Source organism: Crocodylus siamensis, chromosome 5 (genome assembly GCF_052110815.1).
Source record: "Crocodylus siamensis isolate JL-2025a chromosome 5, ASM5211081v1, whole genome shotgun sequence".
Taxonomy (NCBI): domain Eukaryota; kingdom Metazoa; phylum Chordata; order Crocodylia; family Crocodylidae; genus Crocodylus; species Crocodylus siamensis.
Window position 1 is genome coordinate 90,589,442 of NC_143399.1, and position 26,646 is coordinate 90,616,087.

The following is a 26,646-nucleotide window of genomic DNA, read 5'->3' on the forward strand; positions in this document are numbered from 1 at the left end:
GAATACTAACAGATTATGCATAACACAGCATTTGTATTTGGTAGACTGGGACCACAGAACCTGTAAATAAAGCCCATCTACAGACATTGTAAACTCCAAAAAAAACTACCTGTGCACACTGAGGTTAAAAGCAGCAAGGACTACAGGTTTTCTGAGTGCTATGCTAGATTTGCAAACTTTGGAATTTTTGTGATTATGCCTCCATACTGCTCCAAAATCTATCTAAGTAACAGAAACACATGTTATCATCATGTACTTAGATACATTATGCTCTTCAAATTCTCCAGAGCCATAAAATGAATGCTTACAATAAATGTTCATGTCTGGTGGGGTGGGAAGTCCTGAAGATTTTTTTTTCCTTAATAAAATCTGGTTGCTGTGTCATAGTAGTTTTGATTATGCTGCTTTTAAAAAGTTTATTTAAAAAATGACAGCTCTTTAAAGAACAATAATACTGTCCACACTTTTTGATGATAAATGAGCTCTTTACCTAAAGAAGGATTCTGCATTGTCATAAAGTCCGGGGGTCAACTTGAGCGAAGGATAATCAATTGCCAATGGCTTCACAGTAAACAAGGCCATTGCCATGGTAACAAAGAGGACAGGCAGTAAAACATTTGACAGAGTTCCTCTCCAGTTTCGTCTGGTGTGGTGAAACCTCTTCAACAGAAGGGCAGCAATCTGTGTGAGAGCAAGGCTGGCTCCATGCACAGTCTGAGCATCCATGAGAGAGCTATCTGCCATGAGACAAACACATCTCTTCACAAATAAGAACCCTTTTTCTGGGAAACAACAGGATCTTTGTACCTTACTATATTCTCAGAGAACAAAATGAACCCTTTTACAGAAAAGGGGGAAAAGAAATCCTGCCCCAGAAGAACAATTCACCTTCCAGAGGGAACAGTTAGTCCCTAACAACATGAAGAATAAAATAATGTTCAGAATATCAATTTATAATAATAAGTAAATGTTCATAATAACATAATAATACAAATCATGCCATCTTTACTTAGGCCAAAATTGCTACCGAAGTAAATGGTTAATGTGAGCTTTAACTGAATAAAAGACCATGGTAAAGTCAGACGAAACTGAAACAGTAAAGATCATCACCTCACTAGCACCTGTGTACCAGCTTTGGTATACAATACTTTTTTAAAAAACTGTAAAATATTACGTCTTAAACCATGATATGTAGCTGCTGGCTTGAGCAGTACAGTGTGGAATCACACTGCCCCAAGGAAAAAAACAAGCCATCTCAGAAAAACACAAGCTGACGCTTATGGCTCAAAGGGAACACTGGAAGTGGCATCATTCCAGCATCACAGAAGTAGAAAGGACCACCTAGATCTTTGGGTCTAGTGCACAGTAGGCTCCACCTATGCCCAACAGAGAACTGAACACAATTCTGTTAGACCCTTGCTCAAGTCATGAAAAAAGACAACCGCTTTTATAACTAGAGGTGATGAAGCAGGGCACCAGCCCTGGGTATTAACTTAGAAGGCAACCAACCTCCCTCTAGTACATGCTCATTAGCTTCTATGGGTTTATGGGGCCTGATCTAACTTCCACTAAAATCAGTGGCATTTTTTCAATGAATAGGAGACAGAACAGGTGTCAAGAAAAGACATGCCAGGATCACAGTGCTAAGTCCCATAAAATCAATCAATTCATATTCCTGCCAATACAGGATTGAGTCCTCTAATGCATTTGCTAATGCTTTATCCAATCCAAGTTTTAAAATCCCAGCTCATGCATCTTCCTTCATTTCCCCAAGAGAGAGTTTCCACAGCCTATTACATCTCATAGGTCAGAGATTTCCTAGAGATTCCTTTTCTTAGTTTCGTCTCATTGCTTTTAGTTATACTCCTGTGAATCACCCTAATTACTTTGTCTCCATTCTTGACATTAACACCATTTAGATGTGTGTAAGATTATTGCTATGCCCCTCTTTAGTTGTTGCTTAGCCAAGCTGAATATACATTCAACTATTCCTTTTAGTTAAATTGTATTAGTCTCTGGGGTAGCTTTATAACAGCTGTTGTTTGCAATGTAAAAGGATTGAAAGGCCCTGCTTGCACTAAGAGTCAATACAGCCTCAGAAGACTTGCCATATCTAATGGCCCCTTAAGATATACCCCTTTTATCTTGAACCCTATGTATTGAGCTTTCCATAAACGTTATTTCTGCAATAGCTTTTCACCATTGTTTGAATGGGCGCTTTCAATTAGCCTCCAATTAATTGTTCCTTGCCTTTCACAGTTTCTTCTGATGCACTAGCAGTTTATTCTTTAATTTTAAAAGGCACTTCCTCATATGAGGGTAAGGCCATATTTTACATAGAAAACCACATTAGCTAAAATAATTACAGCTGCAGGGAAGAAGAAGAAATACAAATCGCAGAGGAAGACAGTTAGTTATGATGCAGATTAAAATACAGAAGTTAAGCGGGTGAAGAGAAAAGCAAAATCAAAAGACAAAATTTACCTAAAAGTTTGCATGTTGAAGAATACAAACCAAATTCTGTGCTCAGGGACCATGTACTCCCAGTGAAAGTCAAACTGACTGGGCCATCACATGGAATTTGTCCTATGAGTTTCCTCTTTCCACTGCAATATTATCATCATATTCCATATAAAGTCTGATGAAGGTAAGTATCTGAAAATAAGACACTCCCCCATAAAGCATCTCAAGATGAATCTCAAAATGAATGATTTTGATGCATTTCAATTTTGGTAAAGTCTTGGGCCATATACAGACATTCAGTTTCTCCTGGGAGGAAAAACCAAGAGTGTACAGGTGTTCGGTATTTTTCTACCAGTGCAAAAATATCCATTCCAGGAGAAAAAAACCCCCAGAACATGAAGAGTTAAATCACTCTTGGGAGAGTTTCTCCTAAAAAAGTGCATGTCTGTACATGTTTCTTTCAGAGAGTTGCTACAGCACAGTTCTCCAACATCGCCCCACGCCCTCTCTGAAAAACACTTGAACTGGACTCTGCTGCTCCCATTAAGCAGGGAGCAGAATACATTCCCATTGCAAATCTCACATTACAAATCTCACATTGTGCTGCAGGGGGACACAGGCTAAACCTGAGCAGTCTAAGTAAATCAATCAGGGCTGCACAGTGCACTGCTACCATCTATCTACAGGCTAACTGAGGGAACCTGCAGAGTATATTGAAATGTGTGCACAGGGCCCCCTGACTGCAGCACCAGCACTGTAAGCTCTCTGCTTTTCAGGGGCTCAGCATCTGAATCTCTGGGAGGGACCTCTAGGTAAATTACTCTACTTGGAAAACAAACTCAGGAGAATTCTCCAAGATTATTTGAACGTGTATACACAGCCTGAATCAGTTCAAACAAAACAGCATGTTGCTGAATCAAAAGCACAAATAAGTAAATGGAGAAAAAAGCATAGTATGCTATTTGAATCACTCACACTTCTTGATGTATAGCATATAATGCACAAATGCTAAAAACAAGCAAAGAATGGTTTAAAACCACTGGACTTTTGGATCGATAAGAGAAGCATTATGATTTCATAGAGGAAGGAGCTGACAATGAAAATAAAAGCTTGAGTTCACCAGCTCCACAGAAAAGAAAGAGGAGAAAAACAGGTTCAAATGAAGTATGGTAGCCTAGCAGAAAGAGGAAAAAGATGTAGATTGCGTCACACTGGACCACAGCAGCAGTCCCTGCTGTTAGATATCCTGACAGTTTCCCCAGTGGCAGCCAGTATCAGATGCTTCAGAGGAAAATGCAAGGAATCCCACAGTAGACAGTTGGGGGAAAAAAACTCACTCCTGAGGGAAGATTTCTCATAATCCATACACTCGAATGTTAACATAAATTCTGATAATTGTATTTTAATCCCTTTTTATATTTTTACTAAACTCAGCATTGTATATTCCATTAAAGTGTGAAACCCCTCTGTCCATTGTGCTAAGTTTTTGGCCTAAGCGATGTCCTATGCAGTGAGCTCCAAAGTTCTACTGCACGCTGTGTGAAAAGTATTTTATTACACCTTTCAGTTTTGATTGCCCACCTAGTTCCTACAGAAAATGTGGACAACAGAAACTCCCAATCTACCTTCTGTATAAACAGACCCAATCTTTTCAACCTTTCTCCACAAAAAAGTTTCATGGACCTAATATTCCTGCTGTTTTCTTTGAAATCTATTCCAATTCTACAACATCAATTCTAGAGAAGAGATGAAGGCTACACAGTTCTCTAGAGGAAGGTATGCCTTTGATTTATATAATGGCACTATGCTTTCTTGTACACAGTCCATCTGTATCATATCATTCTGTTTGACTGCAGCTGCATAGTGAGCAAAGGTCTACACCACTATGCCCCTTAACTGGATTACCAAGATATAAAATAACTTGGAAAAAAGAAAAACAAAGTCTGCACCCACTTGATATTCAACCAATACTGCTTCTCCATCTGCACATTCAGCCTAATATACTTGCTTCTCCCTGGAATTTATGTGGTTATTTTTGCTTTGTAAATCTCTGAAGTAATTTCTCAGAAATCTTTGGTATGTATGTCAGGAGGTGTAAAGGAATCATGTAATTCAGGGAAACAGAATATTTTCATAGTTGGTAAAGTTCTTCATAAAGAAGAACAGAACAAGGCCAGGCAACTTCTAGGTTATAAAGTTAATTTTCATGCTAAAAGATTATGGAAATCTTCACATGAATAATTTAGCTGATAAAATTAAAAATTGGACCCAATTGTTAGAAATTGTCTTGTTAACTTATGAGTGCAATTATAGGCAGGGAGTGCAATTATTTTCACAATTAAATTGTACTTCCCAATTCATCCAGATTCTTCCTTTACATTTAGGAGCAAATTACTAGTAAATTCTAATTCATGCCACTATTAGCAAGTACTGGGAAATGAGAAGGAAAGCAACCTATTCATTTCATGAAGGGTCCTATGGACTTCTGAATATATAACCTGGTCAAAGGTTGTAGGTTCTAGCATTATGAACAGAGCCAAATGTTCTCAGACTGGATATATAACTGCCATATCAATATTTTTTCTTGAAAAATAGGTTTTCTTGTTTGAATTACTTTTGTCCATATTAGAAAAGAAGGCTGTCAGAGTATCATAGGATGAATGAGATTAGAGGTCCAGAGTTCTGTTTCTGACCCTCTAGGGCTTGGGGAAATAATTTAATTTACCCATGTACCTGTTTATCCACCTTAAAATGAACAAAGAATTTATGTGCCTCACAAGAGGTTTTAAGGAGCGGCCAATTTTCATGAAAGTGCTTTGAATCGCAGCTACTTTAACAATGTGAAACATGTAAAAGAATAAACCATACTCTTTGAATCCATCTTCACAGGATGATTATGCCGTGTCCTTGTAAGTAGGGGCAAAATATTGACTAACTAGTAGAGTGAGTTAAAAAACCTAAATTATCTTCTTGGAAAATTTCTCAAGAAAAATTACCTTCTGACAGAATTCCCATAAATACTATGCCACACTCTCTACTTTGAGATATTTTACTTAAAAACACAATAGGCCTTGCTTTTAATCCCATGATCTAACATTGTGCTGCCAGGGCCTAGGCTCACCACAACACTCCTAGAAGAACATGAGCAGTATGAAGAGGGAAAGTGGGAAAAACAAAAATTTGGGGGCATATTCTTTACTGAACTAACTGCATGGCTGGGATAGATTTAGACAAGTTTATGAGTGCAACACAATCTTCTTCAGGTCTAAGACACAGCTTGAAGAGGGAAAATCATCTGACCATAATTAAATGAAGAAAGGATGAGCATGGCAAGACGTGCTAAAAAAAAGAATTAAAAAAAAAATCAAATATTGTGAGGAACCCCCATATCTTATTCTCCCTGGGTGCATCTACACATGCAATTAATGTACCTGAATAAGCCTTGGTGCATGTTGTGCTAGAGTTTATTACTTATGGGCACACATTTACTTATGTACCTGGGATTGCAGCACATTGAGCCAGGCCAATACAGCCCCAGCTGGCAGGAGACTTAGAGGGTCAAGCCTGCCACCCTAGAGCTGACTCCTCCCTAGCTCAACATGCTGCGGAGGGGGTAGCTAGGGCACAAGGGTGCTACAGTGCAAGGATAGATGACAGGCAGCCCCCACACTGTAGCACCCTCATGCTTTAGTCAGCCCCAGTCACTGTCTACACATACATTGAAAGTCAGTAAATAACTCCACTGTAGGATAGTACTTGTGTTGGGCACTACTATCCAACAGCATAGTTATAATTAGTTTATGGCAGCCTGGTAATGTTGAACATGTAGACAGTGATGCTTTACTGTGGAGCTAATAAGTCAACTCTAGTAAAGCACATATACAGATTCCCCTTCTCTGTACAGAAGTTGGAGTTCTGAAGTTTTACTGCATCAATGGCAAAAATGCACCTGTGGCCACTTATACACATGATGCACCTTTGCACTGACATGTGCTAATCGGCACGCATCAAAGCCAGCTCAATCAATTGAGTTTGCTGCTAGCCTGCTGGAGCATGCTGTAGCAGCCTCCATGTCGATGTTTTCAATGTCCCAATATTTGAAAATGGAGGTGGGGGGACTTTAGCTAAAGCTTATTGAATGAGCTTTAGTTAAAGCTCCCCTGCTGCCATTTTGAAGCAGAAGATACTGAATATACATGACACTGTGGGTGCTTTAATTAGAGTGGTTCTCAGAGTCACTGGAATTAAAGTGCCCCTCCCCCCCTCCACTCCAGGGGATGTGTATAGACATCCAGTGTTTAAATCCACATTTACTCTTTGGATCTAGGATTCATGTTCAGGTTTCTCTCATATGATAAATACATTGCAGTTTCATATAAAATAAATCACAGAATCATAGAAAAGTAGGGTTGGAAGCTACCTCCAGAGGCCATCTAGTCCAACCCTCTTTAAGAGGCAGAATCATCCCTACCCAAACCCAATGTCTTTCCTATTAGTAAAACTACACAGTCAACCCTGATGCAACCACAACACGTAACACCCTAACCTGCCAAAGGTACAGCAGGGGACAATGGTGGCCAATGTCTTGCTGCTATAATGGTATAGGTTGTAGCCATACGGTTTAAGGACATAGGCCGTCAAGGTCCTTTGGGTAAATCTGATATCTTTCATTAGACCAACTCCAATAGTATGAAAAATTCTTCTTAGCAACCTTTGGGGTATGAATATCCTTCCTAGAAAGAGTACACACCAACTGCAGATGCTTCCTCAGCCTGATGAAGGGTATTTACACCTGAAAGCTTGCTAAGATGAATTTTTCCAATTATTTGAGTTGGTCTAATAAAAGGTATTAGATTTACCCAAAGAATTGCTTGCTGCTATAATAGGGAGGAGGACCCTGTAGCCAGGAACCTCCAGGCTTAAGTCCCAGCATGAGTTTATTTAAATGCTTATTTTAAATAAGTTAGTAAGTACTGGGAATAAAAAAACATATATAAGGCTGGAGTTTCATGCTCCATCCACGATTTGGCTTTTAAGTACTACATATTGCACTATGCAATCCTCAGGGAAATTTATAGTGCGACACACAATAGATATGTCAATTTATCATCAAATAAATTAGGCTCAGTCTTTGTTCTGGTTGGTGTAAAAAAAACCCAGTTAAACAATTTTCCAGTTGTCATGAAGCCAGTGTTTCAGATAAAATAGGGCTGATACAAATGCTTTAACCATCAATTGAAAAAGCATTGTTCATCTTGTGCAGACAACAGAAACTGTAATAAGGTTAGTAGCAGCAGCTCCCCTTGCTGGTAGGGTGTTAGCTCTGGGACAATTAACTACCAAAGTAACAATTAATGATACCTTGTGCTGTATTCCTGGGTACTAATAACTAACTTTGTATAGGTGTACAAAGTTGGGTATAACATTCTCCCGTATCAGGTTCCCTCCACATGGAAATGAAAATGTCTAGAAAAGGCAAAACAGTGGGGAAACAAGGTCCTAAAGTTCACTGCTCACATGGGGAATGTAACCAAGTACTTCAGAACATGTTATGTATGCAGCAAGAGGATATTTGCTTTAATGTCACTGCAGAAGGCTATGTGGGCTTCTGATCACTGTCCCTGAAACAAGGGCCCCGGTCCTGAGGATGTGATTATTGCTTAAAAGTGCAGGGAGCTAAGGACTCTGCTTCACTGTTTAGCTGTCCGTTTTATTAGAGCCCCATCCCATTTGCCTGTTCTATGCCCGTGTTGAGTCCTGGCCCTGGAGTCTGGGTACATACAACTGTTAGGTGTTGAGGCCCTGGCTTTGGCCCTGATTGGAGAATGTTAGCTGCTGTTGTAATAAGGAATAGGACTTTAGCAGCTAGGAAATCCACCCCAGATGCTGGCAACACTGTTTTGAATGCCACTTGAAAGCTTTAACTGGTATCAAAATATCTTTTTCCCCAATACCACCTGGAATGGCTTTGGAAAAATACAAACACAAGAATTTACTTAAATACCTGGAATTAACTGCTTACAAGCAAAAGAAAAAAGGAAAATATGGCCAGTGGTGTCCCTCAGGGGTCCGTGCTTGCTCCAGTACTTTTCAGCATTTTTATCAATGATTTGGATGTGACGGTGAAGAGCTCACTGGCCAAGTTCACAGACAACATGAAGTTCTAGAGGAGTGTGATCACGCTTAAAGATAGGCTGCAGATACAGGTGGACCTAGACAGGCCGGCAAGTTGGGTGGATCAGAACCAGATGAAGTTCAACACTGAGAAGTGTAAGTGCTCCATCTGAGGATGAACAATCCCCAACATACTTACAGGCTTGGTGGCACCAAACTAACTAGCACCATGGCTGAAAGGGACCTAAAGGTGATAACAGACCATAGTATGAACTTGAGCCAGCAGTGCAATACTGTAGCCAGCACAGAAAACAATAGTCTGGCATGTATCAACCGATGCATCTCAAGCAAAATCAAGGAAGTGATTCTTCCACTTCACTCAGCATTGGTGAGACTGCAGCTGGAGTACTACATGCAGTTCTGGGTGCTCCACTTCAACAAGGATGTGGAAAAGCTTGAGAAAGTCCAGAGAAGAGCTACCTGTATGATCAGAGACTTGCAAGGCAAGCCATACAAGGAAAGGCTGAGGGACTTGGGTCTCTTCAGCCTAAAAAAAAGAAGGCTGAGAGGGGACTTGGCAGCCACTTACTGCTATATCAGGAGAATACATCAAGGGCTTGGCAAACAACTGTTCACCAGGGCATCCTCGGGGGAAACCAGGAGTAATGGCCACAAACTCCCGGAAGACCATTTTAGGCTCAACACCAGGAAAAACTTCTTCATAGCTGCTAAGGTGTCTAGACTATGGAATAAACTCCCTCCAGAGATGGTGCGATCACCTACCCTGGAAATCTTCAAGAGGAGACTGGATGGTCACCCCACTGTTGAAGTTGTCTTTCCTGCCTAGTGCAGCGAGCTGTACCCGATGATCTTATGAGGTCCCTTCCAGCCCCTAACAAACTATGAATCAGGGAATTTAGTGCACTGGATGGGATATATTACATTTCTGGAGGTACAGGTGTAAGATTCAGGAATGGTGGTGGTTCTGTTATGGAGTGTAGTTATTGTGGGAGTGGTGGAAATGGTTGGTAGGTTTTACAATTTTTGTCCTGGAATGGTCCAGGTCCATTTGGTGTACTTAGGCCCACCAGTAGTTTACTTCTGGTGATGAGGTTGGTGAGGTTTGGTGCTGTTTAAAGGCTAGGATGGGTGGTTCTGGAAAGATCTCTTTGAGAATTGGGTCTTCTAGTATGGGTTGCAATTGTTTGAGGATTTTCCATATGGGTTCCAGGGAAGGATAGTATGTTATAACCAATGGTGTGATTTGTGGGGATTTTCTTTTTGTACTGCAGCAATTCTCCACATGATATCCAGGTGGTTCTTTCAAAGCTATGATCTATCTCTCTGCAGGAATGTCCTTGTTGGGTGAAAGGCCTTTTGAGATTTGCAAGGTGATAATCACATGTATTCTCCTCAGTGCAAATTCAGTAGTATCAGAGGATTTTGGCTGTATATTAGTTTTCTAGGTGTGTTTAGGGTGATTGTTAGTTCTCTGTAGATATGCATGTTGGTCCATGGGATCCTTGTACATGATAGTTTGCATTTTATCATTCTGGATATTAATCCTAGTGTCTAAAAAGGAAATATTTGTGCTGGAGTATGATGGAGAGGTGATAGCTACTGAATCTGTGATGGAAATCAATCAGAGACTGCAGGTTTATGGTCCAAATGATAAAGACGTCATACATATATATCTTAGGTTTAGTATGGGTTTGATGCTGCAGTTCTTGAAGAATTCTTCTTCTATGTGAGCCATAAAAAGTTTGGCATATTGTGGGGCCATTTTGTTGCCCATGGTCTGGAGGAAGGGTTGGTTATTGAAACTGAAGTTGTGTGTGAGGATGAAGTGTATAGGTTCAGTAATATCTTTAGGCCTGTATTCTGAGTTGTAATCTTGCATTGGTAGATACATAAGGCAGGCTTTTTGCAGGAACACACATACACACACAGAGAAATCTTCTGAAAAATGTATTTGATGAAAAATCCTTTTTCATCTAGCATCCTGATAACTTATAAATAGTGGATTAAACAAGTAGCTACATTGATTTTAATGAACTAAACCAACTGCTCTATTATTTTCTAAGGGTCTCTGATGAGTGTGATAACCTAGATCAGCAGGGAGACAGACAGAGGGACAGACGGACAGAATAATGTTCTCAATGAGTAAAATTCCCACCTACACTGAAGTCCAGAACAAACATTATGTGCCATACAGTGCCATTCAGCTCTTAATTGGAAGGCTGACCTGGCAATTATATCGCATAAAGACCTTGTCAAGTGTAAGCTGTCAATATGGTAACAGAATTTACAGAGACTACTGGATGGACTCTAACATGGCAAACCCAAATCCTGGTTACTTGGTGCACTGTCTTTCAGACAAAGTGAAGGTGGACAAAGCATGCTCAGCCAGTTAAACCAGATTCTTCTCCTGAAAACAGCTTTATAGTCCAGGATTCTTCATCTCCAGCATACCGTCTAGAAAACAGACTGAGTGTTACATCCTCTTCTAGTGACTAAAGTCAGGAGATGAACAATTGCTTCCTTCTCAAGCAGTATAGAGCTGAACAGACTGTCAGAGTCAGACCTGTTTCCTAGCTCAGAACCTCAGCAATGAGGCAAAATAACTCCCACTTCAACATGTATACCTGTTACATATCCTGTACATACTACCTATGACAATTTGTGCAAACCAGAAACTATGAGGTTACTGTTCATATTTTGTGCTAGACTGAAGCTTTTTAGGTTTTGAGAATTGGTAGGATGTATTCCGACTGAATATTTACTGTCACTAAGCCAAGTTTGTGTGTGTTTATAGAATCATTTTTGTGAGGCATTTAGGCAGTATGGCAGTGCAACAGAAATGCCTATAAATAAATAAAGGGAGCTATATAAAATATTAGTACACAACAGTTTCTCTCTCCAAACACAGCACAAGTACCAGCTTTTATTCAGGAAAACATACAGCCAAGCCTGAACTTTAAACTAAAGCCAAAATTGACGTACCTCAACTGACACTCATACATAACAAATATTTGTTTAGGAAAATCACCCAAGAGTTTCAAAACTACATCTGATCACTTAACCATGAGTAAACTAAAAATGACTCTGTGGCATTTTCTAGAAAACATGTTCTAGCTTACCTGGAAGCATGTGCAATTTCAATTGAGAAGGACTTTTTGAGAAAGCTTTAGGTAAATGCAAATCTACTACTTTAGAGCAGTATTCCCATCAACCTCACATACAGCATAGCTAGGATTTTGTATTCTGTACTGGGATGCAAGTTCTTTGAGTACATGCAATATCTTTTATTAGACCAACTAAATAGTTAGGGAAAAGTTCTTTGCAAGCTTTTGGGCACAAAGCTTGCAAAGAACTTTTTTTCCAACTACTTAGTTTGACTAATAAAAGATATTACATCTACTCAAAAAACCTTGCCAGCCTGTGTCATTAGACCAACATGGCTACAACCAACAACCCTGCATGGTATTTTGGTATGGCATTTATAGATTAGTGACAACATACACCAATGTATTCACGCTCTTTTGCCAAGCATTTTAAAATACCTTTTCAGACATGTAAGTTGTTTTATTGAGTTTTTTCCTACTTGAAAAATGAAAACCTGATTTGCTTTAACATTAAATATGCCTGAATAAGGAATCTTGACTTTTGGGGGCTACCTTACAAACAGTGATATGAGATACATAAGATTTAAATAAGGTTATATACATCTGTATCACATACATTTGAAATATAACTGCATTTGCATTGGAACTGCAAACTAACGCAAAACACCAAAATTAAACTTTGCCAAGGGAACCTTTATTTTGCCTACTTCATGCAAACTTCAGCTGCACGATTCTTCTCCTCCCCAACTCTGGACACCTGCCTCATTAAGTCCACAGGCTGGAAAGAACACTCAGCAAATGAGTCAGCCATTCAACATTCATTCTTACATTCCTCATCACTCTGTAGCTGACCCCATGCTCTAGTTACACCAGCCAAATTTGGCATGCAACAATCTTTAGAGAAATATTTCTTGCAGGTTGTTGAATTCCATTCGTCACTGTCGTATTCAGATGCCTCACAGCCATTAGTTTTTAGCACATGAATACTTATTTGTATTGCAGTATCCTTGAGATCAGTGATATTATTATCCCTATTTTACATGGGGAACTTAGCCACAGGATGTTAATACCAAAAAGTCTCAAATGAAATCTTATTTTCCAAAATGGAAAGATTTTCCCCTTAGATTTACTCAGACTGTATTATATAAAATGTACTTTGTGACCTAGAGCTACTATTTGTTCCTACCAGAAGTGATTTTTTTTTTCATTTATTCATTCTTATGTCAATTAAAAAGCAACTGTTAGAGAGCCTGAGTGACAGAGAAGTGTCACGTGAACTGCCATCTACACAGGTTTCCTTCCACAAAGGTGCATTTAAATTTAGTTTGTAAATTACAGTAACTTATGAGTTTTGTGACTGGCAATTTACATGATGAGTAAACACATACCCTTTGATGTTAATGTTTTATAATGCTCATATAAAATACTGTAAACCCTTTACCAAAAGCTTCCTTGATTTCCAAACATCATTCTATTTCACAGTACATTAGGCTTTATTACACCTTTTTCTTCCTCTTCACCATATTTTCATTCCCTTTATTGAAGTAAACTAAATTTAGAATATGGAACAATCATTCCTCTAAACTGATGGATCTCTCTCATAAAGACTCAGACTAGCCATGTCAATCTCTAAGTCCTATACAGCAGTATGGTACATTTGCTCATCATTGCTCAAGGGAAAATAGGGTATTATTTAACTCAAGAAGAAGGTTAAACATCATAATAATATAAGCAAAACTAAAATATCAATGAAGCAAAATGCCTTGGGAAGAAAATTGGTCATTTGGCCCTTAAGAATAAGCTTATTGCCCAAAATATTTTTTTTAAATAAGGACATATATGGGCCTTCGTTTCACTCAACTAGCTTCCAAGAACTAACTGAAAAATGAAAAAAGGAAGGGGGAGCTACAGTTCATCCCAAACAAGAAAAGTTTAAGCGCTGTTTTTGAGAAAGCCAGAGTAAGGCTCCTAAAATTTCTTAAGGAGGAATTCCAAGGGATGAAGGATGTTATTGGAGTCACACCCCTCCCCCCCCCATCCACACACAATTTATCCCTACCTTCTATCATCTGTCTCTCTAGCCTCTCTTTTTTGATCATAAACATATAGTCAGAAATATTTATAGTGGTAGAATTGTACATATTTATAGTGGTAGATGTAGAGATAAAAGTAGCAGGAACATGACAGAACCTGGTCATTTTAAGGCACACCTGGATGACTGACACTAATCAATCACTCCAGATGGCATTGTGCTGAAACTCTGCCATGCTGTGGCACACTCCTCTAACCATTACATAGCCCTACTTCGCTTATTTAATGCATTAATTATTATGAAAATCAGTAATGAACCAACATGTACTGAGATGATATTGAAGATGGTGGCAGTTTAGTAGACTAGGGAGTGGCAGCTCTGCCACTTCTTGTCCTTGATGTACACTTCATCCAAAGGGATAATATACAAGTACTATGATGTCACCTGCATGTATACAACACTGCTGCCTAACAGTTTAGAGAATACAGGTAGCAGAAGAAGTGAATGTTACTTCTTATATCATTATAATGCATAGAAGGCAATGGACAAAAATAACATGTGGACACTGGACAGACTGAAAGAAGGGAGGCCCATAAAAGGCTTGAGGTAGGTGGGGAGACAAGAAACACTGATGGGAGATGAACGGCATCACCAGTATGAGAGGAGAAAGTGTGCTACAATAGCAAGAGAAGAGTCCCTGAAAAGGATGCATGCCTGTGTAGTGACCCAATCCCTTGAGTTCAAGGTATCTAGGAAGGCAGATCCTTGTAATTATCTTCTATTGTGGCTGTAATTTGGGGATAAATGACATTTTCATGTGTGGCACCATGGCCATCTCCAGTGCTTTGTTCCCCAACCCTACGAATGACCATGGTCTGGTGCCACTCCTGACATAGGCAGCATGAAAAATTTCCAACTCTGTGACTGCAAACATGTACAATAATCCAGATGCTAGGCAGGTGACAAAGTAGGGTAATATGTTTATCAGATTCCATATAATGCCAATGTAAAGCCTTACTTAGAAGCAGGATCTGAGGGCTTGAAGTTGTTGTGCCTAACAGCAACCTGAGATGTGAAGGAGCAAAATGGACTACTGTATTTACTCAAATATAAGACAAACCTAATTATAAGAGGATACCCCCCCTTAATTAGATTCTATATATGGAAAATGTATACATTTTATATAATTTTCCAAGTATAGAATCTAATTCTTGGAGGTGTCTTGAATCCATGCCCCTCCTACAGCAGAGAAAATAAATCTTGGAGTCAGGTAGTCCCTTTTCCCTCTGCCCCCCCCCATCTTCCCCTGAAGCCCCTTCCCCCTGTCCTTACTTGTCAGACCCTGATCTCCCTGAGCACTTAGAAATGAGGAGCACATCTGAAAAAACTACCCTTGATATAAACATAGCTGTAGCAATTTGCATATGATACACATAGACTTAGTTCATCCAGAATTGTTTTAACAGGGATACTCCATAAACATACTTTTAAGTCACTCTCGCTCTCACACACACACACATGTACATATATATACCTATACATAGAGAGAGAGAACAAACTATGCATGGTATTAGTCCAAAAACAAAATGCTGAATATTTACCACATTGTTCATTAAGCTGGACCCTCAGCAGAGTCAACAGCATTCATTTCAAGCCATTATGATCTTATAGCCACACTAAACATATGCAACAGGTTGAAAGAGGGGCCAGAGGAATTCTAGATGAACTGTTTGGCACCCCATGTTTGCCACACATGTACAACTAATACTATCTTCTTCAGATGGGTTGCATTAACCTATCCTTGTTGTAGATTCTCATCAGCCTGGTTGCCCAATATGGGCCATGTACTTTATACTTATGCTCAGTGTTGGCTGCATTTAATCAACTTCATAGGTAGTTTCCATTACTAAGCACATGATGCTTTTAGCAGCAGTTCAAAGAATAACAATGTATTTAATGCAATTCTCTTATATGCTAATTGAGGGAAAAATCCCTCATCTTGCATTTGAGTAAATACAGTAAATTATCCTCACAGGAAATGCCTAATCCTGACACCAATGTACTGTAAGTTAGAAAGCTCTATAACTGGTCTTGATCATAACTCCCTGCTGCACTATCCAAACCAATCCATTTCCATAGGCAAATGTCCCATCACAGGTAGGCATAAAAGCTTCCCTCTTCAAATTCCACACACTGTAGGCCTGAAAATGCTCAAGGAACTTGAGACATGACCTGCCATCTGTATCTATTTACAGAATAGAGATCACTCTTCAAATGAATCTTTCATGAAAGAAAGGAGTGGTATGTTTAAAAACTACAATGCATATGAAGATGACAGAGACCACAGACAGTCCTTCCACGGCTAGACTCTAGTACTTCTGATCACGTGTTCATAAGTATTGAGCCAGGCCTCCAAACTCATGGAAGTGTCTGTGAAATTTCAGGGGTTTTATACACACACTCCAACAGATCCCCACTGATCAGCATCCTCTCTCCAGTAGCACAATGGAAAGAGCAGGGCAGGAAAGCAGAGGTGCTTGTAGGTTCTAGCTCTTCAGCATGTGGCTGCACAGAGAAGCCAAGGGCGGGACTTGCATGGACTGCCTTGCCTGTGTGGCCTCTTTACATAGCCCAGGACAGGGGTTTGGTGGGGAAGACGGCCTTCCATTGTCAGCCATCTATATGTACATGCCATTCCTCTGCAGGTTTAACCAGGGTGCTACACCCGCCATTTCTCAACAATTAATGAAAAAGCAAAATTAGTCACAATGCTAATTCCTGTTTTGCTCCATAAACCACCTTCCCTAACCCACAGACCTGTCGCCTCACCCCATCTCCATCCAGTTTTCCATTTGTGCCAGAATGTTTTAATCCACACCAACAGGGCTTAATTTCTCTAGTATGCTTCTACAGGGCATAGAATGAAGAGATTTACTAAAAATCATCTTCCATCTTCCTTTTAAACAGAACTTGATAGCAGAGTTCTGTTTAAAATGTGAGGATAAAATATGGCCCAAAATACTAATTACTGCACTTGTCATCTGCATGTTCTATAATTCGAGCCAATGTAGGATTTGTTAGACTGAATGCAGTGTCTTGACCTCTTTAAGCCTCATGGGGCATGCCCATACTTGCAAGCACATGTGCGCTTGCAGCAGCTCAAACAGAAGTGGTGCAAATTTGAGCCAGGCCTTTTTGCTTCAGCGCACGTGCTCGGACATGCACTTTGTTATGGAGCAAATTGTGCCACTTGGTGCAAAATAACCCTGCCTGGCTTCTCCCAGATCTGCAGCCAGGGGATTCTAGAGCCCAGGGCCAGCACCTGTGCTGCTCCTCAGTGGTATAAAAAGCTACCCTGTCCTGGCCCCCAGCAGTACAAAAAACTGTCCTGTCAAGTAGCTCAGGGGTAGCTCTCAGGAGCTTCTGGGCTGTCCAAGTATTTTGTTGTGCTATCCATCCATTGGCCCCATAAAATAGGGGCTGTTAGTTAGCCATGTGGGCCTCAGGGCCCACAATAACTGGGTGATACAAATACTCAGGAGCTTCTGGAGCTCACCCAACTGGTACCTAGGGACACTACCTCTTGTGCCAGCTGGACTGCTGAAGCAGCCCTGAGAGTTTCCTGCACCCTTTACCCACTGCAGCAGTCTGGCAGTGGGGGCTGCTGCCTGGCTGTGACCTGCTGCGCACCTGCCAGACCTGGATGAGGCATCTGCTCCTCTGGGCCAGCTGCCAGTAGGCTGTGGCTGCAGAGCTGGCCTTTGTGTGGCACTACTGCAATGTGTGCCCCCTTGCCTGGCCATCTGAGCAGCTCTTGCACCGGAAGATGTTCTGGATGTGATGGCCTGCTTTGAACTGTCAGAGCTTATCTTCCTGGCCCTCAGTTGGCCAAGAAGTTAGCCACAGCCAGCTGGGTCCAAGGTGCCAGCTCTGAGCAGGCAGGGTCCTGCCACTGGCCTCCCTAGCAGGAATTCTGGTGTTCCCTATTCAAAAACTAAAAAATCCTTGATAAAAAAAATCCTGAAGTCACTCTGTAAAATACCCCAAAATCCATGTTTCTCCACAATTAAAACAAAAGACAACTATAAAGAGAGAGAGAGAGAACGAGAGAATGACAGTGATCAGTTGGGCAATGTTTTATTGATATATCGTACAGTGTTAACAGCAGTTTGGAAGACTACTAGCGTGTCTATCATAATAATAAAGTGAATTCTAAATACATGTTTCATGAATTCATGAATACCATGAATATATATTTTGTTGCCCCCCACAGGGGCTACACCCCCCCCCAGGGGCTACCCTCTCTCACGGGCAGGGCCTATATGCTCCTGCCCCACTCCTCGCTTGCTCCCCCAGCCCCCTGGATTGCTGCCCTGCTTAGCCTCATCCCCAGCTGGCTCCTGCAGCCCCCCCCAATGGCTGCCCCACCCAGTCCTCACTCCCCTATCTCCCAGACCCCCCAATGGCTGCCCACCCAGCCCCAGCCCCACTTGCACCCCCAGCCCCCCATGGATGCCCCCCCCACCCCAGCCTCCAGCACTTTAAAAAGAAAAAGAAAGAAAATAGAATAAGAGAAAAGTAAAGAAAAGAAAAGAAAAAAGACCTCTACTCACCCCAGGAGCAGGGGCTGGGTGGGATTCTCGGGCATCCTGGCAGAGCCCTTCCAGGCAGTACAGGGTAGCAGGGGGACAGCAGAACCTCAGGCTGGGGCTGCATGCAGCTGTCCCCTGCCCTCCACTATGTGAGCTGGGGCCCCACTGACCTTGACAGCAGATGGAAGCTGCTGGTAAGTGCTAGGGGGGGAGTTCTTCCCCTGGGATGCTGAGGTGAGGGGGCAGGAACTGGGGGTGCTTGGGGGCAGGGCTGAGCAGAGAAGAGATCAAGGGGCTCAGTGGGCAGCCAGGGGGTGGGGCAGGGATCAGAGGGCCTGGGGGAGCAGGCAGGGCCAGCCGGAGTCCCCCCCACAGTCCCCTCCCCTCTCCTCCAGCCCCCCAACTTCTTACTTACTCAGCAGGGGAGACCTGGTTCCAGCTCCCTGCTGCTGGTATGCTGCCTGCCATATACAGGCAGGCAGTGTGCTTCAGCACCAGGATTGAGGGCTAATCATAGAGATGCCCTGGCATCCAGAGTATCTCTATGGAGGACCAAGTCTCTGGTTGCCTCAGGGCACAGTCCAGGACCATGCCCCCTGCTTTTTTTCTCTGTCAGGGTTTTTTGACCCCTGGATAATCCAGGGGTCTAAATTTTGCCCCCGCGCTGCAAATTTGCAGTGTAGGAAACATTTTCTCATTTCTGCACGTGCCTCTTGCAGCATCTCAAAGGGGTGTGAGGCGCTGCAAGAGGCATGTGCAGGCTTATCTGGATGCGTCCATGATGTTTAAGGCCAAAAGAGCCTTGTTAGGGTGACTGTATTTGGATCTTGGGGAGCACTGGATTTGCAGCTGAAACAGGGCTTTAACCTGTGGCCTAGCAAAAGCTGCTAACCACAAGGCAGAATAATATATTAAAAGTAACACTGCAAGACACTTAGGCAAGCAGATTTTGCTTATGAGCGATAGCTAAGCCAGCCATTTGCTTATGCTAAGTAACCATCTTAATTGTGTCAACCATTTTCTGAGAAAAAGCAGCAAGTGAGTCTGTGTGCTGTGAATGAGGTGCCATTTTAGGAATGGCAAAGATGGTACAACTTGGGACAGAAAAACAGACTGGAATGGAAAAAAGAACATGAGCTAGTGGATTATCATCTCCTAGTCATTGGGCACTGCATGGAGTCAGGGGTCTACCACCACTGAGTCAGACTTTCAAAGGCTACTGAGTTTCACTTCTACCTCTATATAAAGCCCAATTACTGTATAAAGCAGAACTTCCAGGAAGGCTTCCAGCCTCCATATAAACACATTAAGAAAGAATTCATCACTTGTTTGCTAGTTTACTCTGGCTTATCCCAATGGCTTATTATTTCCACTGTTAGAAATTTCAGTCACTCCACTCCACTGTTCTAACAATAACCTGACCCCACATTTTTAGGTTTGATTTTAGGAAAAAACAGGTTTTTTTCCCCTGTATATATATGAATGCCTATAGATAAAGACCTTGATTGGGTCTTGCTCTTACAAAATCCTACAAGAGAATGAAATAACCAAAAAAAAAGACTCATTGGCAGCTTATAGACATGCTTGATTGCATTCTAATTATAACATATCAGAGAAGACTCAATTAATTGAGTTTGCTCTGTGTTCTAATTAAAATGCTCCAGCATTACCTCACTGCCATGTGCATTAAGCCCCTTCCCCACTCCATTCAAAATGACCATGAGTTAATTTAACTAAACCTCATTGAATGATTTACTGAAATTGCCCACACAGCCATTTTGAAGTGGGGGGGGGGCGCTTAATACATGTGACAGTGGGCAGGAACCACTTTAATTAAAATGCCCTTCATGCACACACCTCTAAGCATGTGTATAGGCAGCCAATGACAAGGTTAAAGTGCACTGAAAATAATAACTGCACTGAAAAATCTTTCTGACCTAGCATTTTTATTGCATGGACAAAAATATCACAAATACAGAAGTCAAGCGTGCCAGGGTCCTAATGATAGGCTGACCACGGGCATATTAGTACAGGGTGGTTTTTTATGGTTCTTGTGCAGGCAAACAAAAAGCAGATTTATAACGGGAAGAATACAGTATTGCCAGTATGACTTTGCTTGGTTTCAGCTTTCAGACACTGAATCAACTTAAATTTTGTTCCAGTACATTAACCACCCCCCCAATTATTTTCTCCCCATGAAAATACTTTGACCTTGTAATCAAGTCACCTCTGCTTTTTGATAAGCTAAACAGAGTAAGCTCTTGAAGTGCCTCACTGTCAAACATTTTTGCTTCAGCCCTTGAAATTTTTGCAGCTCTTTCTTGTATTGCTTCCAATATTTAGCATCCTTTCTAACACATGGACACAAACACTGCATGCAGCATTTCAGTGCCAGCTTCATTAATATTGTATAGCGGGTAGATATACCTTCCTTCCTCCTGCTTACACATCTGAGGATTACATTAGTTCTCTTTGCCAAAGTATCAAACTGCAAGCCCATCTAAAGTTGCTTTCAAGTCCCCTGCATTCCTTTGTCCTAGGTTTTCCATTTGGCTACATTAAAACAGTTTTGTATTTTGTTTTTTTTCAAATGGGTCCACCCAGCCATGTAACAAAGTCTGCCCCTTATAACTGTATCTTATTTACTATTCTGTCAATCTGTGCATGATATCTGAATATAAAATCATTGGTGCATTTATATTATAGTTTCATAGTTGGTAGGGTCAGAAGGGACCTGCCAAGTCCTACCATAGCAGCAAAGAGTACTGGGGTCAAACAACCCCAGCAAGGTGTTCATCCAGTGTCCTCTTAAAGACCCCAGGGTAGAAGCCAGCACCACTTTGCTTGGAAGTTGGTTCCAGATCCTAGCTGCCCTGACAGTGAAGTAGCACCTCCTGATATCTAACCTAAATCTACCCTCTGCCAGCTTGTGACCATTATTTCTAGCCACTCCTGGTAGTGCTCGGGGGAACAGGGACTCCCCCAATGCCTGCTGATCCCCCCTGACTAGTTCGTAAACGGCCACTAGATCCCCCCTCAGCCTTCTCTTGTGGAGGCTGAACAGGTTCAGGTCCCTTAGCTTCTCCTCATAGGGCCTGCCCTGCTGACCCCTGATCATGTGAGTGGCCCTCCTCTGGACCCTCTCCATGTTGTCCACATCCCTCCTAATTTCAATATCATTGCTGAATAGATTCAGACCAAGTACCAATCCCTGGGGAACTCTGGTAGAAATACTTTGTTGGATGACATTTCCCTGCCAATGCCTCTTTTTTGCCACCTGTTAGTTAAACAAGCACTTAATCCATTTAAAATGTATTTTAGAGATATTGTACACTGCTGTTGTTTTTTTTAAATCACAATAAAAGCAGTGGAACATTTAGTCCATGATCCTTCAACAATGGATGGTAACAGCTGCTAGAGAGGAAAGTACAAGAAACCATGCTTTTCAAGGAAAATTTCCTCCTAAATCCCGAATTGTCAGATGATGGCAATTGCCAAGAAGCCTGGGGATTTACATCTCTAACTTTTTTTAAAATATTCAGTATTACCACTATGGATAACTACCCAGGTACCTTTTTTTAATCTTGATAAGCCCTTGGCTTCAGTGAAAACTGGTATCAACAAGTCCTACAGATAAGTCACGTTTTGTATGAAAAATATTTCCTTCTTTCAAATACATCTCCCTGCAGTTGCTGGGAGTGCCTTTTTGACACTTCAGTCTCTAATTGCTCTTCCTCTTTCCTAGCAGAAACGATTAGGCCCAGAGTAAGCGTCTCCCCAGAATCCTCTGTGTTGAAACAAAGTTATTCATTTAACTCTTCGGCAAGGCCTTTATATCCTTTTTCTTTTTAATTAATTCCTCCCTTAAGTCTCTTGTAGACTTCATGCTGCTATCCTTTAAGAATTTCATGTTATTTGTGTTATACCTTTAGCTTTTTGCCCTTCAATTTCAGTCTTAGCCTTGGCTCTAATGTCCTTTGTGTGTATTGCCTGCAATAGTTTATGCTATCTTTTATCAGCCTCACTAGAGTTGGATTTTGATTTTTTCAAGGCTATTTGGCTCAAATAACCTTGCCACATAGCCATTCTGGTTCATTCTTGCCTTCCTTTTTATTTATAGCTATACATGCCTGGCATATATGCACATACCTACCTATAATAATATTCTCTGCTACTCAGCAATTTGCAAATTAAATCTTAACACTGTTTTCATATGTGCACAGACCATACCCATAGCTGTAAGCAGTCCTCAATTTTAAAAAATGTATTCTTCACAAAAAGGAAAAAAGTATATTACCCACTTCTTAATGGACCTGCAGTAAAGGTGGCTAGCAAAACTTGTGGAAAGTAATAAATAAAACCCAATGGAAATCACAAGAATGACTCCAAATTATAAATGGTGTTATCCATTATTTAAAGAAAGATTGTTTGAATTTTTTCACATTTTTTTTTCCTTAGCCTTTGGGTTTATACTTTGGTTTTCAGTGCCAAGCATACCCTTAAATGTAACTTGTATTGGGAACCCTGGTTAAAGTTAAGACGTGATTAACAAATTAATCGCAACTTAAATAGTAACCAGCATACATGCAACTCAATTTAAGATGTGATAATGCAGTAAATGAGCCACAAAGTTATTCCACGTATAACTGCTGCTGCTACAGCCCAGTGCTGGGCTCCCTGTCCATGCGGAGTTGTATAAGTCCCGCGTCTTACCCAGCTGGGCAGAAATGTGGTTTTATAGCTCCCTGTACACGGGAGCCTGATATTGGTTATATGAGCCCCATGTACATCCAAGCTGGGTGACACACTGGGCTTATACAGCTCTCCACTGCCAGCCTCCCCATGAACCAGGACCTGTTAAAAGCACACCTACTGCTCAGTTGGGGGGCCTATGTGGTTTTATAGCTCCTGGTGCACAAAGAGCCCAGCACTGGGACATTGCAGCCCAGACTCTCCATGTGCTGAGCTCATTGTCAGTTGGAGTCAGGGACCATTGTCTGGTTCCCAGCACCAGTTAACAGTCAACTGATTGGTTTTATCTTGATAGTAGGGGGTATGATTAGGAAGTAATGCCCCATACCAAGATCACACGTCCTGCCATGTACATGTGGCATGACAGGAAGTGTGACAGTTGGAATCAAGGATTAGAGCAGAGGCAGGCAAAATACAGCCTATGGGCTGTGTCAGACCCACCAAGCATGTTTATCCAGCCAGTGGTGCCCACCAACGAATTGTGCCCCACCCAGCACTTCCACCCACAAAGGTGGGAGCGAGGCGCCCACTCATATGCAGACCCCCAACATACTCTAATTCTGCCTCACCCCCACCATTGTAGACAGAGGGGCCCAGCCAACATACAGCTTCCAGGAGGGACTGCTGCTGGCCCTGGGAATCTGCTCAACTTCCCAGGCATCCAGCTTACTCTGGGCAACAGGTATGGGAACAGAGGGGCAAGGCAGGGGTGGGGGAGGGAGGGTGGGTTTGTGGGGACTCCCCAAAAACTCCGCCACATGGCACGCAGCCCCACTGCCAGGAGCAACAGCAGGTGAGGACTCAAGGCACTCGTGCCCAGTGTGGTGCAGCTCCAGCCATCCTTGCATGGGGGGGTGCAAGGAGCACAGCCTGCCTGGCTGCCTCCATCATGGTGGCTCCACACGGCACCCCTGCAGCTCCCACACTCGCACAGGAGAAAGCCCCACACTGGAGCTGGTTGCTTTCTCCACCCCCTGCTGCATAGGTCCCTGGACTCCACTGGGAGTGGTGGGAGCCCTGTCCCCTACTTCCCCACAAAGTCAAGTGCAGGGCTTCCCCTGATGCAAGCGTGGGAGCTGCAGGCACGCCACACAGAGCCCCCTTGACAGAGGTGGTCGGGCAGGCTGCATGCACAACAGCGGTCAGAGTGTACCCAGCCAACTATAAGCACCCTGGATCCCCCCCACCTCATGCTGCTGCCAGCAGCAGAGGCTGTGCACCATGGGTGCGAATATGGGGGGTCCCTACACCCACCACCCTCCCTCCCACATCAAAAACCTCACATTCCCACACCCTGCTCCCACAACCGCCACCAACATATAGACACCCCAACATACCTATGCCCCCCCACACTCCACCATACACCCAGCCCCACCACAATATACAATAAGACTTTTTTTTTTTTTTTTTTTTTACTTATTATGCAATCACCTCTATATAGACTATGCAAACACAAATCATGACAAAAATATTTTTTGTAACAAAATTAAAATATGTTATGCTAGGTGTTTGACTTTTAGTGTATGATTCAGTTTTCTTCTGGTTCTAAGATGGCAACCCCACTCCCAAAAGGAATATTGGAGGCGGGGGAGAGAGGGGGAAGCAAGGTGGAGGGACTTCTGTTGGCAAAGATTAGGGGTTAGGAGGCAGGACTTCCAGTCCCAATATGGCAACCAGGGGCAGGACAACTATCAAGGGGCAGGGCTACCCATGCAGCCCTCGACAACTCACCAAAACTCTGTGAGAGGCCCTCCAGCCAAAATAATTGCCTTCTCCTGGATTAGATCCCATCACGTCTTAATCTAAATGCCTCTGAGGGGCCCTTGAGCCTCAGTGTTTTGATGAATTGAGACCTTCATCATTCTTGCCACTGCCATGCATCAAATGCTACCATTGACTGACCTTTATGCAGAATCTTTGTTTCATAGTTGGTAGGGTCGGAAGGGACCTGAGCAGATCATCAAGTCCGACCCCCTGTCATGGGCAGGAAAGAATGCTGGGGTGAAACAATTTTGATTTACATGGAGAATTCTATGCAGGTGAGACATGACCAGAATTAAGGTGACGAATCATGCAGTCTGGACTTGAAAAGGACCTAAGAGGGTATGGCAGTGCATCTTTGGGTGCCTGCCACTTTAAGGGCTGCAGACAGGCAGCCAGCAGAAGCTTGATTAAGGCAGCCATTTTTAAACTTAGAAAAGACAGGAAGAGACAGACGCCTGCTGCCAGCCTTCAAGGTAGTAACATCAGCTAGCAGAGTTACAGGTCCAGTAACATCTTGGCAGTAAGGGCAGGAGCTATAGAGATGGCTTGGAGGCTCCTGGTCCTCGCCATGACTTAAAAACTGCACCCTGCCAGGGAAGGGGTTCTGGCAGGACTATCGTGGTCAGACAGCCCCCTCAAAATACTAGACCACATACCCCACCCACCAGTAAAAGGCGGGTAGGAGCACCTTAACCTTAAAGGATCGGTCCCCACCATCTGGTGGGTAGTGGTGAGAGTAGTAGGAGCAGTGTGGGCCAGATGCACTAATAATGAGGCACCTGAGCCCATCAGGGTGTGAGATCCCGGAGGCCCCTTGTGCGTAGTTTGAGGGTCCATGCAGAGTAGGGTGTAACCCTGAAGGACTGTACTAGTGGGGTGCAGAGTAGGGCTACAGAGGAAAGCTTGAAGGACTGCACCAGGGGTGTACCAAGCAGGGCTGCATGGGCAGCTTAAAGGGTAGTACATGGGCCAACCCCAAGTGTTTGTGCATGAAACCAGTTGCCCAGTGGAAGGCTTGGGGCAGAAGCAGCCCAGTGTTTGGCACAAGGCAATGCCATGTAGAGTAGGGGAGAATGAGCAAATCAAAGGTGCTTCATGGGCTGTGCCAGAGAATTAGTAGGCAAGCCTGATGGACAGGAGGCCACTCAAGGGAGCAGGGCAGGTTGTATGTAGCCCAGCAAGGGGCGGCGTGCAAGAGGCCCCTGTGAGAGGGGGCGGAGTCAATGTGAGCATGGAAGAGGCCCAACAATGGACTGAATCTGACCTGGCCTGAAGCTGGGAAGCAATAATAATATTCTGGATGCCATTTGCAAGGCATGGGCCATGATGTAGGGAAGGTATGGAGCCATGGATAGCAGCCTCTTGCATCAGGGAAATAAACTGGCAGCCTCCCACTTAATATATCATGGAATCATTCAAGTTGTGGCAGGCGAGTCAGGGCAAACTGCCCTAGACAGGTGAGTGGGCTAACTTGAGATGTAGCCCCGGGAAGCCCCCTGTCAGAGGCGAACTCACATTTTGTTCTTTTAAATATATACAGTATAACCTTGTTAGTTCAATCTTGGGTAGCTCAAAGTATCAGATACTTCAAATCTATTGTCATGCCCCAGCCGAAAGAATAGATTTTTGTACATTTTACAATACAGATAATTCATAAACATCTACTTTGGAATTCAAAACCATTTTCTGGTCCCTTGAACTAAGAAATCCTCATTAAATATAATATATATCATTAATGTGCTGTAACAGGTGCTCAGTCATAGAAACCAGCTATGAAGCCGAGTGCATGAAGTCTGCGCTGAGC

At 42.5% G+C, this 26,646-nt stretch overlaps 1 protein-coding gene across 1 annotated transcript in view; it reads right to left on the minus strand.

Moving 5' to 3' along the window:
• Positions 1 to 26,646, minus strand: part of ABCA13 (ATP binding cassette subfamily A member 13) — a 377,080-nt gene that overhangs the window by 137,276 nt on the left and 213,158 nt on the right. The window contains 1 exon segment of the mRNA XM_090049781.1: positions 491 to 737. Coding sequence (XP_089905907.1) covers positions 491 to 737 — 247 coding nt within the window.